The 17569-nt window shown below is 39.8% G+C and overlaps 1 protein-coding gene and 1 non-coding gene across 5 annotated transcripts in view; both read right to left on the reverse strand.

Annotated features, from left to right (window-relative positions):
* Positions 1–17569, reverse strand: part of CWF19L1 (CWF19 like cell cycle control factor 1) — a 30729-nt gene that overhangs the window by 1141 nt on the left and 12019 nt on the right. For all 4 annotated transcript variants that reach the window (XM_032311681.1, XM_032311682.1, XM_032311684.1 and 1 more), the window contains 7 exons: positions 12767–12851; positions 10748–10888; positions 9524–9638; positions 8680–8759; positions 4003–4212; positions 3043–3162; positions 2501–2598 (listed from right to left, as the gene is read on the reverse strand). In XM_032311681.1, coding sequence (XP_032167572.1) covers positions 2501–2598; positions 3043–3162; positions 4003–4212; positions 8680–8759; positions 9524–9638; positions 10748–10888; positions 12767–12851 — 849 coding nt within the window. The remainder of the gene's footprint in view (positions 1–2500; positions 2599–3042; positions 3163–4002; positions 4213–8679; positions 8760–9523; positions 9639–10747; positions 10889–12766; positions 12852–17569) is intronic.
* LOC116573815 lies at positions 3366–3513 on the reverse strand. Its single transcript, XR_004279021.1, has one exon. It is a non-coding gene; the product is annotated as a small nucleolar RNA SNORA12 (small nucleolar RNA).

The raw sequence follows: 17569 nt of genomic DNA on the forward strand, positions 1-17569 counted from the left end.
AGCTTGGGGCAAGCATCCAGTTCCTGGTCTCAGTTCAGGTCACAATCTCAGCATCATGAGATCGAGCCCTGGTCAGGTTCTGTGCTCAAAGCGGGGAGTCTGCTTGAGATTCTCTCCCTCTCTCCATCTGCCCACACACGCACGCATGCGCGTGCATGCGTGCTCTCTCTCTCTCTCAAACAAATAAATAAAACCTTTTAAAAAAGAAAGATCAGAGGCTTAATTCCATTCCTAGTTCAACCACCTGCTGTCTCTGACTTGAACATGACTTCATTGCTAAGTCTTGATTTCCACGCCTATGAAACACAGTAAGGGTTTTTGTGAAGTATGGAAATAACACAATCCAAGTACCAAACCAGCTATAAATACATCTTGCCTTGAACTCTAGTTTTGTCATCCCAATTAGACCATGACTTTGCTGAGGGCATGGTGCAGATCAGGCCTAGTATCATATGCCACTGACTTTCTGCCTCTCCTAGAGGACTCACACCTAGGCACAACAGCACAGGCTCAATATCAATAAAATAACTTATCTTGGCTCTCAGGACTAAAAAATATATCCTGATACACACACACACAGAGGCTACCTTCTAATGATCACTGCTTTACATTTTTATTTATTTTTACACTCATTTTGATATATTAGAAATATCTCTACTTGGGACACCTGGTTGGCTCAGTCATTAGAGCATGCAACTCTTGATCTTGGGGTTGTGAGTTCGAGCTTCACACTGGGTATAGAGATTACTTAAAAAAAAAAAACCAAAAAACATTTTTTTTTTAAAGAAAGAACTCTATTTGTCCATCTGTATGGTTCATTTTTCACTTCTAACTACAATAAACAGAAGAATTAAAAACAAAATCACATGAGTTTTCTAAAAGCCACAGGATCTGAGCTCCAGCTCCTTGGGCAAGCCTTGAGTCTACTTCTTCTTCTATAAAATGTAGACAGAACCACCTTTCTTGTACAGTAGTGGAAAAAAATTTTTTCAAATATTTTGTTAACTATAAAATGCTATGTAGCTGTACATTAGTATTTTGAGAAACAGTTAACATTGAAAATACAACAAACTATCATGAGCACAAAACCATTCAGAGAACCTCTCTTGTGGGCTTATGTGCCTAAGTCATCAGTGTCCATATCTGCATCTGTTGCTAAGGCAACAACAACAAGATAACATCAGGTGTTTGAAGTCCCTAATAATACCCATTGAAAATGTAGACAACCATATTTCCTAGACTTATCCAATGGTAGCAATCTCTTGGAAGTTTCCCAAATTAGTCCAAGAAGGGTGCAAAGTTGACTCAAAGCTCAGTTCTAGCCAGGAAAAAAAAATGCAAATCAGACACGAGCATTATCTAATCTGTTCTGCACATCTTATATTGCCCTCCCTCTATAATCTATTTCTTATTGCCAACAACTTCCTATCTTCAGTCTGCCTTGTTGATAACACTCCCTATATGGTTTTACAATCATGTTCTGTCTGATATGAGGAGCATAAACGACACCTCATCTAGGCCTAAGGATACTACACAATAATGAGGTTAAAATCTCATGTTTGGGAGTTCAACGTACCTGGGTTTGAACCTACCGTGTATGCTTATGGACAAGCTATCTAACTCCTCCAAGGCCATGCTGTCCATTAACAGGAGCCACTAGCCAGATCTAGCTATTTAAATTTTAATCCTAGGGACACCTGGGTGGCTCAGTTGGTTGAGTGGCTGCCTTTGGCTCGGGTCGTGATCCCAGGGTCCTGGGATCAAGCCCCGCATCACGCTCCCTGCTCAGCAGAGAGCCTGCTTCTCCCTCTCCCTCTGCCTGCTGCTCTGCCTACTTGTGCTCTATCTCTCTCAAATAAATAAAGAAAATCTTAAAAAAAAAAAACTTAGTTCCTCAGTCATATTTGCCACATTTCAAGCATTCAGGAGCCACATGCGGCTAGTGATTACTATATAGGACAGTGCAGATTTATAAACATTTCCAACATCATCGAAAGTTCTACTAGGCACATCTCTGAAGCCTCACTTTCCGCTTTGGTAAATTGGGATGACAGTACCTATCTTACAGAATTGGGAAGATCAGATGAAGCAATGCATGTAAAGCTCTTAGCACAGTGCCTGGCAAACAGCATATACTCAATTAATGGTAGCACTTCACTCCTTTCAGCTAGAAGGCCCACACCCTAATATTTGCCTTATGACTCTATCTCTCAGGCTCAATGTCAACCTCTTCTTGAAGCCTTTCACAAAGCAGAAATAAGCTCTCCCTTTTCTTAATTTCTGAAATCCACGATTCCTTCAAACTTTTTTATGGTGCTTTTCACATTCTGCATTACATTACTGTCTTATATGCAAATATCTGACTTGCCCTAAGACTATACGTTCTTTGGGGCAAATACTGTTTCCTACCTGGCTTTTTATTCAATTGTCTATGCAGCCCACTACTCTGTTCATAGTAGGCCTAGTGAAAATACATTTAAAATAAGAAAAATATACAAACCTTCCAAACTGTAAAGGAAAATTCTTTTTAATTCTATGGAAAAGCTTCTCTCCCGTGTCAAGTTCAACATAAAAATACGCTGCTCCTGGCTGTGCAATCTAAAGTAAACAGAGTTGTATGAGGACATGCTTTAAAAATCTAAAACCTAGCTCACCTCTTATAAACTTTTATTTAGCAAAGAATTCAGTCTAGAAGCATAAGACAAAGAGTGTGAACAGTACAGATCCCAAGCCACTTAATGGAATTCAGTTTAAAAAGCCAAACTACCAGATATTACAAAGATCCTCCCAGTGGCACCCAACCTTCAAAGTTCCTGCCTTAGGAAATTTCGCATTTTTTGCTCTTCCCAGGAATGCACCGAAGCATTGCTGTAATGTCATCCTCATCTCCAGTCCAACCGGTACCCCATGCTCTAGGTCCAAACGGTCCATCTGCCTATTTAACATTTTTGGGATGCCCTGATACGAGCTCAGACTCAACATGTCAGAAGCCACGTTTTTACTTCTCATCCTCTACTTCACATCCTTCCCCTCCTATTTCACCTGCTTGATGTCAGAGTGCTCTGGGATTTCCAACAGCTCAATCTGTTGCTGCTCGGCCTGGGTGATGAAGGCATCTTTAATGTCATCTGTGGTGCAGGAGCTGAGTGGCACAGGAATGACCTGAGGGGTGTGGGGGGAGAGGCGGACAGATGGAAGATATTCTTCATACAGGTCCCTGAGAGGTCAACCTCCTGCACAAGTCCCTGAGAAGTAGCAAATCCATCACAGGGGTGGAGAAATACCCCTCAGCAGAGATTCTCCTCAGGCCAGCCAGGCTTGTGTCAGCCTGTCTGTAAGGACTTAAACTTACGAGATAGCTTGCCACATGTGGGAACCAATGCCTGATGCAGGAAAGGCTGGAGAGAGATCTCTCTGTCATCAAGCCCTTGCCGGCTCCTAGGTAATATGTGTGGCAGAGTCAGGCCCATTTGAAAATTTAACAAATGTGCCAGAAAGAAAACCACCACAGCTACAAACCAATTATCCATAAGTAATCCCCCAGTTCCTGAACTGATAGCTCTATCAAGGCACTGGGACTACTTCTCACCTCTAAGACTTCACTCATGCTGCTGAAATAATACCACTCACATAAATACCCACTCTCTTCCACCTCTACCTCTATCAAGGCCCCAATCTTCCTTGAAACCTTCAAGTACCCATTCCTTTTCTAAACAAGGCACTTACTAACTGTGCTGGCCCATTCATACTGACCATGCACTTCCCTGTGATTTCTCTGGATTTATCACTGCAGGTTCTTTACAACCTTTTAAATGAACACTATTCAAACGATAATATGAAAATCTGCATTAAACATTTTAAATATTAAAAATGTAAATATTTGATTTTAGATTAGAATTATATATTGAAATATTAATTGATGTTATTTAAATACTTGTCAATATTCAGGTCCCCACAGGGTCCTTCCAAGTTCTGGAAGGTCTCAGGGTGGAGACCACCTACCTGCAGCTGGAGATGATGGCTCTTATAATTTCTCTCAAATAGAACACACCGTTTCCCTCGACTCTTAAAGAACCGCCTCAGTGTCACCTTATACTTCTCCACCTCTTCTACCACCTCTGCAGAAAGCTCCACCACCGACTGGTAGTGCCCAATGGGTAGGATGAGGACATGGTCATCAGATAAGCCTCCTTTGGCCAGGGCAAGGTAGCACTACAGAGGAAGCACACAGAATCAAGACATCACTGCCACATACAAGATTTTTCAGGGAAAGAAAGCCAATATAAAGAGTGAGCATGAGGGTGTCGACAAAGTGCTTGAGAGGCTATAAGAGAAATTCTCTGACTTTTAAAAAAAAACCTAATTTTAGAGGTTATAACAGGAACCTGGTGAAGAATAAAATTAGATACAACAAAGTTCTATCCAACTATCAAATGAAGTTGGACAGAACTTCATTGATGGCACACCATCAAGCTTTTGGCTTCAAACACACCAAAGCTAAAGGAGACAGGAACAGCAAATAGTTAGCTTTTTCCCTCCGAGGCTCCAAACCTGAAAACCATTTCCCAGTTATTATTGCCTTCAGCCACAGAAAGATACCACTCGATTTCAAAATGACCACTTTCCCTATGATAACATCAAATTCCACACCCCACCCTCTAGACTCACAAAAAAGGGGAAGATGTCATGATTAGCATCCAGCCTCCCGACAGCCTTAAACTGCTGCCTAACCCAGACAAAATGAAAGCAAACATATAACCTAATGGGAGAAAAGAAGGAGAAACCTTAAACTCAGACACATCCAAAGAAGTCGAAAACCATGGTTCCTAACAGTGGATGTCAGCAGCTAAACAGCAACTAAAAGTATTTCTGTCAAAACCAAAACATGCAAGACTGCTCTACCCTCAAGACACTCTTTGAAAGGAAAACACTGAGTAGAGAAATGGCCAGTGAATATCACCACTGGCAAATGAAGGTACTAGAGCTTTAGAAAAAGCAATCCAGCATTTCCTTATAGTGTCATGAGTTCAAAGTTAAGACTGAAGGAAGGAGTCATTTATCATTAATACCGAGATAATCCGACAGAATGACAGAAGAGGTATCCGAAACAATCTAAAGCATGATCATCCTTGATTTACTTGGCATAGAGGATAGAACATATTACAAATTTAACCTTCCAGATGACTGAAGTTCATCGAAACCTTATAAACACTAAAATATTTTCCTAACTTTTACAATAACTATTTTTGATTGTATGGTTTTTTTAAGATCTTTTAATTTATTTATTTGACAGAGACACAGTGAGAGAGGGAACACATGCAGGGGGAGTGGGAGGGAGAAGTAGGCTTCCCGCTGAGCAGGGAGCCCAATATGGGGCTCAATCCTAGGACGCTGGGATCATGACCTGAGCTGAAGGCAGCCGCTTAATGACTGAGCCACCCATGATCCCCAAAGATTTTATGTTTTTAAAGATTACTCTTGAAGCCTGAATCTTCTAACCTTTTCTTCATGTCAAAGGGTCACTGCCAAGAACATCAGTTTTTATATTGTAATGTGCAGTGAAGCTACTGAAGGTTTCTATTCCAGACTAAAGGGCACCCCTCACTCTCAGAGCTTTATCTCCCAGTTCTTGTGAACAGTTTCACACTTGCCCAATCTCCTCCCCTTCCTTTCAATTTCTCACCTTCTGTCCTATACTTGAATCATTTCTGAAAATGTATAAATAGGACCTGAATGAATGTTTCTGCCATACATAAAAAAAATGCATGGATTCTGTAACAATTATTCTGGACTCTTAGCAGCCTTTCCCTCCTTTTACCAGTTTGTGGCCATGGGCCATTAGCATAGTTCCATGTATATCCCTTGAAGAAGGCATGGCAAAGACTAAGCCAAGACAAAAAAAGGTAATGCGAGGAGATCAAGAGGAATGGTTGCAGGGAGGGGATTCTAAACCCTCTGCCAGATACCTAAAGGTCCCAGAGATTCCCAAGAAGTTCCTATCAGACAGAGAATAATACAGGTAAGTATAGATTTGAATACTAGTAGGCTCTAGGCTAAAATTTTCATGTGGCCTCCTACTAGGGGTGCTGGGCTGGGCTACAAACAAGATCGGAGATATTTTTTGCCCCTGTAGCTTCAGGCCTAGATGAGAAGGAAACAGGTTTCCTTGCTCATCCCCTAGTCTCATCTCTGGGTTATATAATCCTGGGCAATTAAAAGGTGAATGGAAAGGAAAGGTCATTTCTCCCTGAGGCCTAGAGCAGCCCTGAGCTAAGTGATTTGTTCCAGATCTGTATTCCCCTGTGCGCCATTTTGAACTACTGAAGCTTCCCAAACAGAAGGCAATCGAAAGCCTGCCTACCATAAAAGCTGTGTGGAAGAGAAAAATGGCATCAACTAATCCAAAGAAGAAAACAAGTTCCAAGAGAGAATCCAAAAAGGGCATTCCTGTAAAACCAAAAACTTTTCAGGTTTGCTCTTCTTCCTACTGAAGAGTTCATTCATAGACTCCATGACCAATGAGGCCCCAGGCCTTGACCCTATAATGCTCCCCCTACAGATAGGAGTATGCCAATAATCAAAATATAAAATTTAAATGTAGAAGACTGGGACTCTTCAGTCTGGAAGTATAAAGGCAGAGAGGGATATGACTTAAAAAGGGTACAATGATGAAAATGAGACTCTGCTCAGTCTACAGGAGGCCACAATAAAGGGCTCTCAGATTGTAAGGGTAAACTGAGGAAATGCTCACCCTCAGAAACCAAAATTAGAATAAATCAATGAAAGAAGAGATGAAAGTATCTATTTGCAGAAGCACTACACTGACTGAGAAATATATAATATTTCTATATATTTCTATAAATAATTTATTATTATTTCTATAAGTAATTTATTATTTATATAATATATTTCTATAATATATATTTATATATATTTCTATAAATAATTTATTTATTATTATTTCTATAAATAATTTATTATTATTTCTATAAATAATATATTTCTATAAATAATTTCAACAAGAGCCATGGGAAACAGCCAATTCTAGTCACAGGTGACTAGGGTACAACTATAATCCTGAAAATTAAGCTTTCTTTATTCTAAGTGAATGAAAAAGAATGATAATGGTCTATACAGATGCCAGGAAAATAAGGGTCAAAGACCAGTATTAGTCAATACCTAAACAAATACTACCCAAGGAAAAGTATCTGAGGTCTGAAACGGGACAACTTTACTGTGAAATAAACAATTCACCAGTTGTGCACAGCCTGAGTAAAAATCTTCCTCGGGATCATCCAGTTCTGTGATTCAGTGCTTACCAAGAAACCTTTTCATTATTATCTTGGGATAATGACACTACTACCCACACTATGAATGTAGATATGGGTATTCCTGTCTAGGGATGCTATACCCTCTATTACTAGGCAAAACTCAGGAATTTCTCACTTTAGTCTTTCATATAATGATTTAGCATGACTCTGTTCCCAGTGTTAAGTAATTATAGATAAAAATTAATAAACTCAGCCTTCTGAATCTGAAGACAGAAAAAAAAAAGTATCAACAGTTTTCATCCAAATGTGTATATAGGCGACAGAGGACTCCCTTTTTAGGATAAAGAAAATCCTCTTTTAAATACTGAGTAATTAATGAAAGCAACTCATCACCTCTAATTTGTATGGACAAGAAGTGTATGAAGGCCTCACCCTAGGATTCACATATTTGTCAGAGGGGGAGGAAGGGAGGGAGCACGCTTGTAAAACCACAAGAGAATTACAATAATTAAAAACACAGACAATAACAAATGTGGGAAAATAGGAACCCTCACATGTTGCTGATGGGGATATAAGACGGTACAGTCATTTGGAAAAACAGTTTAGCAGTTTAATTAAAAAATTAAATATAAATTTACCAGCTCCAAAAACTCCACTCCTAGGTTTCTATCCAAAAGAAATGAGAACATATGTCCACATAAAGACATGCATGCAAATGTTTGTAGCAGCATCATTCCTAATAGCCATAAAGTGGAAACAACCCAAAAGCCCATCAACTGATATAAAGAATACATAAAAAGGACCACAAAAAGGAAGTACTGACACATGCTACAACACAGATGAGCCCCAAGAATACTATGCTGAATTTAAAAAGTCAGACACAGGGGTGCCTGGGTGGCTCAGTGGGTTAAAGCCTCTGCCTTCAGCTCGGGTCACAATCCCAGGATCCTGGGATCGAGCCCTGCACTGGGCTCTCTGCTCAGCAGGGAGTCTGCTTCCCCCTCTCTCTGCCTATCTCTCTGCCTACTTGTGAACTCTCTCTCTATCAAATAAATAAATAAATGAAATCTTAAAAAAAAAAGTCAGACACAAAGACCACATGTTGTATGACTCCATTTATATGAAACGTGCAGAACAGGCAAACCCATGGAGACAGAAAATAGACCAGTGGTTGCCTGGGGCTAAGGATGGGAATGGGGATTAACCGTAAATGATCACAAGTAAAGGACATGTTTTGAAACCATGCTATGTGATGGTTGCACAACTTGGTAAGCTGACTACAAATGGGTCAATTATACACTTTATTAAAGTGGGTAAACTTTATGAAATGTAAATTGTAACTTTATTAAGTTAATAAAAAACAAGTAAGGGTGTCCTTCTCTGTAAAAGGTCCTGGGAAGTAACTCACATGTGTGCCGATGTTGACCACCAAATGCTTTTCCACTTCAGGGCTGGCAAGGCAAAACCAGCAGGGTCCTGGAGGCTGAGCTTCATATGGAAGAGAGCAGATGTTACGATGGTCCAAGCACTCCAGCATATACATAATCACCCTATAGAACTCAGCCTTGTTTGATCTTCACGCCAGCAAAGACTGGTATACAGCACTGCCACGAAGGGCTGGCCCTGCTGTGGTTCTACTGAGTCCTCCCCTCGCCCCATCACCATTATCAGTGAAACTGACCCCTATATATAAGAAAAGCTCTGAATTTGCAACCAATTAACAGGTCAATAACCACAAGTGGATGACCACATACTGACTGAAGTAGCATCTAACTGGCAACAGCTGCAGTGAAAGAACACTGAACTGGAGGTCAGGGGTCCCAACTCCAGCCCCAGCTATGCCACTAGCCAGCCAGGACTCTGGTAGTAAGTTTACACCACCAGGGTTCGCTTCTCCAACTTTGAAACAAGGGCTAGAGAAAGTGGACTTCAATGAAATAACCTCAAATTCCTTTTTAGGAGTTTGATTATTCTATTATTTTATAAACCTCATTGGTTTTGTAGGCTCTTTACCTCCTATTTTACAGACATGAGGGAAGGGAAGGAAAGGAGGTTTCTCCATAGTTCTTTCAGGAATAGCCGCAGATACCCTCAAAATCAAGCCATCTCAGTATTATTTTATTTTTGGTCTTAATGACTAACTATACAGTTTTCCTTCTCCAGAAGAGGCTCCCTTAGCAAAGCCATGTCCCACACAACACCTGAAATAAGTTACTGGTCACAGAGGAGACCTCAGGAACCAAGGTACTTACGAGGTTTGCGAGGCTGCTTTGGGTGAGGAGAAGACTTGCTATCTCTGCCTGTAGATGAACGCTTCCTTCCCTGCTTTTCATTTAAATCAAAGAAAAATTGACAGGCTGGTTCTTCCTGGAATGGACAAAGGCAAAAGAGAAAATGTAACTAAACTAATATTCAGGCAAGGAGCCAACCATTCACATACAAGGGATCATTCCTGCCTCGTCATACTTCTCTTTCCTTCCAGTCCATTCTGTCTGTTCTAGGTAAGAAAAATATCTTCCTAATCCTGATGCCTGGACTGTCACTCATACTTCTCAACACTTACCCAAAATACCACCAAATCCATCTTTTTGTAAAAGCAAGTTAAAATGCAAGCTATAGAGCAATTCTTGGCTAAAACAGAACAATATGAACCCACCCAAATGCCTTTTCCTTTCACTCTCAGAAGGGCCTTAGTGTAGTCCTATAATTTCACAGGTCAAACAAGTCTAACTGAACTTTAATTAAAAAGATGAGGAGGTTGTTCAAGAAGGAAAAAAGTCTATGAAAGTAAACCACGCACACTGGTAAAGGAACCTGACATTCCTTATTTTAATGAGGGAAAATTAGTTTCAGAAAGTCTGCTATTAAGAAATTTCTTCAGAATGAGTCCTAGTTACTTGCTAGCACTCGTTATTAAATCACAAATTACATTGCTAACAAGCAGCTGGATCCTTGCCTGAAAAGTTGAAAATAGGGGTACCTGGGTGGCTCAGTTGATTGAGTGTCTGACTCTTAATTTAGGCTCATTTCATGATCTCAGGGTCCTTGGATCGAGCCCTGCATCAGACTCGGAGCTCAGCGGGAAGTCTTCTTGAGATTCCCTCTTTCTCTCTCCCTCTGCCCCTTCCCCTGCTTATTCTCTCTCTTTCCATCTGTCTCTCTAAAATAAATTTTTTTAAGTTAAAAATAAAGACTCAACTTTAGACAAAGAAAGACTTAATGTGTAGCTCCAGCACATGAACCCAAGACAAAGAAAGAGTTAAAATATGAAACTGTTAACCTCAAACTACAATAAAGTACACTGAGCTTACTTGAAATCTGCTTAGTCTTTCTAAACACCAACATAATTTCCCAAGGGAAAAAAGACTTAGATTCCAGGGATTAAACTGGTCTTATGGGTAAAACTATAGCCAGGAAAAGTATATGTGTAATGGGCAATCCGTCCCAGAAAATGCCACCTCTCAAAGAGAACACACCTCAGGGGCAGGAATTTGCTTTCCCGTGGGTGCTTCCTTCCCAGATTTCCTGTAAGGGTTTTCAGTAACATCTGGAGGCTGTTTTACGAGTTCTGCTGCGTCCATTAGTTTCATGGGAACAATACTGAATGCATAAAGATACTATGGAGAAAAAAAACAAACATAACATTAGGGTGAATCCTGTTTATCCAAAAGTCATCAACATATTTTATTCACAAAAACTGAGTAAAAGAACAGCAACTGGCCTGTTTATGGCTCAGAGAATACATAGTAAATCAAATATCAATTTAGTGATCTCTGTAGGGGCTAACCAAGGGCTGATCAAGTCAGAAGCAACGAATCGAAGCCCTAGCCATTACAAAAATCAGCTCTTACACAAAACTGTCACTACAAGGCCCAAGAGAGACTTGTTCCATAACCCTTGAAGACAAACTGCTTCTATCTCTAGTCCTTTATCTTTGTGTACTTTGTCAGCAGAATTGTGGCACTGCCATTCTTTTATTCTAATGAAAACTAAATTGGCCATCTTAATGTTTCCCTCTGATATTATACAATTTCTGCTGCATATGCTGATGAGTCTTCTTAGGGGCTAGGAGCAAAGATATAAATATTCATACAGATATCTAGACTCTTACACTAATAGCAGAGATATTGAAAACTTTAGATGAGCTAGGAATAAATATTTAACCTCACTACTCATCAGGGAAATGCAACTAATGAAGAGTGATACATTATCTTTCATCCATCACACTGGCAAAAACCTTAATAAAAATTTGACACTACACGGGATGCCTGGGTGGCTCAATCCTTTAAGCGGCTGCTTTAGCACAGGTCACGATCCCTGCATCCTGTGATCAAGTCCCACATTGGGCTCCTTGTTCAGCAGGGAGCCTGCTTCTCCCTCTGCCTCTGTCTGCCACTCTGCCTGCTTGTGCTCTCTCTGACAAATAAATAAATAAAATCTTAAAAACAAAACAAAACAAAAAAAAACCTGACACTACCCTGTAAGAATGTGGACAGAAAGAAAAAAACCAAACTCACACACTGTTGCTGGGTGTATAAACTGGAACAAAATTTTGAGATGAATTTAGTAACGCTTGCCAAAATTAAAAATGTCCATACTTTTTGACTGTAGTACGAGTTGCGCAGAACTGAGGCTAAGATGCCCCTGAGAGTAGAGCAATAGTAAAATCCTGCTACAGTAAAAATACTGTGAGTGCTAGAGGGTCTTGAAAAGGGCAGTAAAAAAAAAAAAAAAAAAAAAAATCACAACTCTAAACTTGCTAAGAACACACTGGGCTGAAAAGCTTAAGATACAATGGAAAATTCAGAATATATATTTGTTTAGCTTTTCATGTTTTTTCATATCTTTTCATGACCTGTTTAACATGGCATGTTTATGACATATTACAGAATAATCTTCACATAATTCATCTGTCTATCCTTCCTTGGCCTGACTGTTCTGACTATAGCTGTCTAAATCTACAACATCCTGCTTTTGGCCCTGGAGAATCAGAAATGCTGATTTCTGGAAGTGAGAAAAATAACATACTTTTCTGGTATATGCTTTCATTCACCTGTACTGTTTTCCAGTACAAAAATACATTCCAGATATCTCTAAGATTTCCCAAAGCCAAGGAGGGGTTAAATAAATCCTATAAAGGCTATTATTTCTGCTGAATGAAGGTGCCAAAAGAAGCAAAGCAAGAGTACCATCCGAGGGCAAACTCATGAATACTTACAAAGTCAACCACACGGATGTGGGAAGAAAGGAATATCATTTATTGGAAATTCTGCCTTGGTTTCACTGGGCCTATTTTCCCAAACCCTTCTTTAAAATCCCCTACAAAAGACTCAAGGAAATCTGACCTTTCATTACAGTATCTTCACAAAGGAATCACTGAAGTGCTGGAACCTTGCAATTGGAAAGAAGAAAGATCTGAATGCTGAACTGGTAGGAGGAACATTTATCAGGCAGAAAGTGAATATTAACCTACGACCAAACACTCAAACCTTTACCTTTTTCTTTTCTGGATTTCCAACATTCGCCAGAGCTATGAACCTGGTGGCATGCTGTGCATTTTCCTGTAGAACGACGTGGTTTCTACAATACATTTAACAGACAACAGGTCACCAAACACTTTAATTTTGATTTACAATTATGAAATATGTACTCGGCGGGACCAAGAGAGAGCGCAGATCCTTAATCCATCCCCACCAGTAACATAATCTCAGATGTCACCTGTAAATCTAGTAGGATAGTCATCCCTAACTCAACAGGGAAATTTGTAGAAGAAAACGAGATCACATATTTGAAAAGCACAAAAACTCCAATATTTGGTTTTAAAAGGTTGTAAAATTGGAAAAATGATAATAATTGCTCAGGTTGGGTGATGAGTATAGGAGAGTTCACTATACTATTTTTTTGTGCATAATAAAAAGCTGTAAGAGAGGATGTAATAGGATGGCTCAGTCAGTTAAGTGGAGGACTCTTGATCTCAGCTCTGCTTAAGAGTCTCTGTCCCTCCCTTTACCCCCAGCCCCTTTTCAATGTTTTCTCTTCTCTTCTCAAAAACAAAAACAAAAACCAACCAAATAAAGGCTATAATAATGAAAGCCAGATAGAAAAAAGTTGTAAGAGAAGAAAATATGCTTCAAACAGTAGTTTATAGTAAGATTTCATTTTTCCAGGAAAAATATAAAAACACATGAGTGTCTATATAATTTTACAGAAAAAATATAACTGAACACACCAAAACACTTTATTGATCTTTTCTGTTTTACAAGTATTGTACACTGAGCAACTATTATTTAATAATTAAAAGAAAAAAGTTACTGGGGCGCCTGGGTGGCTCAGTGGGTTGAGCCTCTGCCTTCGGCTCAGGTCATGATCTTGGGGTCCTAGGATCGGGTCCCGCATCAGGCTCTCTGCTCGGCAGGGAGCCTGCTTCCTCCTCTCTCTCTCTCTGCTTGCCTCTCTGCCTACTTGTGATCTCTGTCAAATAAATAAATAAAATCTTTAAAAAAGAAAAAAGTTACAGCATTATATATATTTTTTAATTTTAGTGAGTTGACTGTTAATACAAATACCAACCCTTAGAGCACTTTCCTTTCCTCATGCTACAGAAATTTCCTGAGTCTGTCAAAAAATATAATTTTATTTTTAAAAATCTAGCATAATACCATTGTATATAAACAAATACACAAATACTTGGTTTAAATTCACATTACTAAAAGGAAATAAGCCAAAATACAGCTTGTCTGCTATAACCCGTTTCTTTAAAGAGAGGAAATAGATTCATAATTGGTAAATGGGACTGATGTCAGTATTAAGGTGAAAGTCATGCTGTTTCATATGAAACTTCTAAAATGACTGGAACAAGTTTACTCATAATTAAATAGAAGCTTTAATAGTACATGAAGACATTAAGGGAAAACAGCTGAATGTCCTATGGAAGTGTCTTTCTTTACTGCAAGTAGTGACTAGGGCAGTGGCCTCAAGAACTACTAATACTTCCCATTGTTAAGCTACCCAGGTGTGACAGGCAAAACACTAGCTCCCCAAAGATGTTCATGTCCTCATCCCCATAACCTGTGAACGTCAGCTTATACAGCAAAGAGGAATAAGGTGAGAGACGGAATTAATCAGTTGCTAATATGCTACCCTTAAGATAGGGAGATGATCCTGGATTGCCTGGGTAGAACTGACATAACCTGGCTAACACTTTGATTTTAGCCCAGTGATGCCCATGTCCAACTTCTGAGCTACAAAACTCTGAGATAATAAATGGGATTATTTTAAGCCACAAAGTTTATGTAATTTGTACAATAGCGATAGAAAACTAGTACTACAGGGAAACTGCAAGTACCCACAAAAAGCCATGAAGATGTTTCTCTCATTTATTTTAAAATAAAAATGACTGGTGAAGGATACTACCCCTTTTAAGATTTATTTGTTTGTTTGTTTATTTGAAACAGAGAGTGAGTGTGCATGTGTGCATGAGTCAGGGGAGGGAGAGAATCTCAAGCAGACTCCCCCCTGAGCACAGAGCCTGACCAGGAGCTGGACCCCATCACCTATAAGATCCTGACCTGAGCAGAAATCGTGAGTCAGACAATTAACCAACTGAGCCACCCAGGCACCCGTGAATGGTGTTTTTAAAATGCTCCTCAAAGGAAGGAAAAACAAAATAACACTCAAAATAGAGAAAAGCAAAGCATGGACTGTAATTCGAAGTGCAAATGTTAGTGGAAATTTACCTACATTTAGTATTTCTATTATGCTGGTTATGGGTTTTTGTTACAGCTCTGGCTGAAAAGTTGCACAGGTTTCTTTGTCATGTTTTTTTTAAGTTTTTTAATTTCATTTTTTTCAGTGTTCCAAGATTCATTGTTTATGCACCTCACCCAGTGCTCCATGCAGTACGTGCCCTCCTTAATACCGACCACCAGGCTCACCTAACCCCCCACACTCCCTCCCCTCCAAAAGCCTCAGTTTGTTCCTCAGAGTCCACAGACTCTCATGATTTGTCTCCCCCTCCAATTTCCCCCAATTCACTTTTCCTTTCCTTCTCCTAATGTCCTCTGTGTTATTCCTTATGCTCCACAAGTTAGTGAAACCATATGATAATTGACTCTCTCTGCTTGACTTATTTCACTCAGCATAATCTTTTCCAGTCCCATCCATGTTGATACAAAAGTTGGGTATTCATCCTTTCTGATGGAGGCATACTATTCCATTGTATATATGGAACATATCTTAAGCTCTAATTCAAATACTATACAATTCACCCATCTAAAGTACCCAATTCAATACTTTTTAGCATATTTACAGAGCTGTGCAATCATCACCACAATTTAATTTTAGAACATTGTTATCACCAGAGAAAGAAACTCTGCAATCACTCCCCACTTCCCCTCCAACTAGCCCCATACATATCTCTATGTATTTGCCTATTCTGGACATTTCATATAGAAAGAAAAACATATATACATATATACAAAAAAAAAGGATAAATACGATGAAGGGATGGAATACGACTGTAAAGATGAAAATTGAAAAAGATTTTAAAATAGGAATTGATAAGAAGTTTGTTGAAAAAAGAAAGGAAAAAAAATTTTTTAAATTTAAAAAAGGGAGACAATGTGATCAGGTGGAAGACTAGATCAAAGCCATACACTAAATCTGAGGCATATTTTGGTGTTAGAAGAAAGTGTATCCCAAAATTTTAAATAAAGAAAAACACATATATACAAAAAACAAGGTTAAATGCAATGAAGGGGTAGAATATGACTGTAAAAATGAAAATTAAAAAAGATTTTTAAAAAGGAATTGATAAGATACTGGTTGCAAAAGAAAAGAAGAAAATTTTTTTAAATTTTTTTAATTTTTTTTTTTTTTTAAGAAAAAAAGAAAATTTTAAAAATTAACTTTGAAAGACTAAAAAATCATGGAGAAAAAAGCCATGCATTCTCTGTGCTGTATTCCCCTAGTGCTAGAGTTTTGCAGTTCTCATTGATCAGTAAATGTGGTCTTGCCTGGATGTTCTTGCTGATCTTCTGAGAGAGGGACCTCTTGCAGAGATTCTCAAATGTCTTTGCCTGAGGCAGAATTGCACTGCCCTTGCCAGGGGCCAGGCTAAGTAATCTGCTCAGGTTTATTCTCTGTAGTTTTTATTCCCAGAAGGCTTTCCATACAGCTTTGAAGGATGGGAATGAAAATGGCAGCCTCCCAGTCCCTATCCCACCCCCCCACCTTCCCCACCCCTGCCCCGTGTGCCCTCAGAGAAAAGCAGTCAATCACTCCTACCTCCCTGGTCTCTAGCCTCACTCTGTGCTCACCCAGCCTGTGACAGAGTGTCTCTATCTCTGGCTCATGGCCCTGTTTGCAGTCTCCAAACCCAGTAGATTCCTGCAGTGCACTCCTGGCTGCTCCTCCCAGGGAGGAAGTGGGGGGTCTCCTCAGATCTGCTGCTGGCTGGGCCTCTGCTGTGCCTCAGATCCTGGTTTATGGCAACCCCAAGCTGAGAGGCCACTCCTCGGCTCCGTCTTTGCAGCTGGCTTCCCCGCTCCAATACTTGGGAGTTCTGCCACCCTCACACCCCCCTGGTCTTTCTGTGACCCCAAGGGTCTTGAGTCCACACTGTCCCACCTACTGTTCTGCCCCGGTTAGTCCCTGGAGCAATGTCCCTCAGTGGAGCATGACAACCATGAGGGCAAAAAACAAATATACTGAGGATGGAGGGAACAAGACAAGAAAATCCTGGTTCCTAGATGTTTGAACATATTGCTGAGTCATTGTACCAACCTACAAGTACGTCCATACTCCTCATCGTTTCAAAAACTTCCATGTCTATTGCCCAGGCTACCATTAATCACACTTTCTGTTCCTGGAAGCCAGAAACATTCCTAACTAATACAAGCTGTTAGCTCAGAGATATGTGGTTTAGTGTGTGTCCATTTGAAGCATGGACTTTTGAGCTAACAAATCCAACAAAGAAAATAAATTCTGACTCTTTGAAGCCATATATCCCACATATGTGGAGCCCTATTTCAAGACTTCTAAAAGTTCTGATTTGGGGCTCCACTGCTCTATCCCTTGCTGGGAGCCGGCTGACAGAGGCTCCCTTTCCCTGCAGTCTATCTTCCCAAATATTGCCTCGGATTCACTTCTCTGCACCTCTTACCTTCCAGATAGCGGGTGGCTTTCTGTTCACAGAATTGCTGGTATTCTCTTCAATCTCCTGTTGAGTTTGTTGGTGTTTAGAATGGTTTGATAACTATCTAGCTGAATTCCTAGAACCAGACGAAATTTCGGTCTCC

This window comes from Mustela erminea, chromosome 14, assembly GCF_009829155.1.
Source record: "Mustela erminea isolate mMusErm1 chromosome 14, mMusErm1.Pri, whole genome shotgun sequence".
Classification (NCBI taxonomy): Eukaryota; Metazoa; Chordata; class Mammalia; order Carnivora; family Mustelidae; genus Mustela; species Mustela erminea.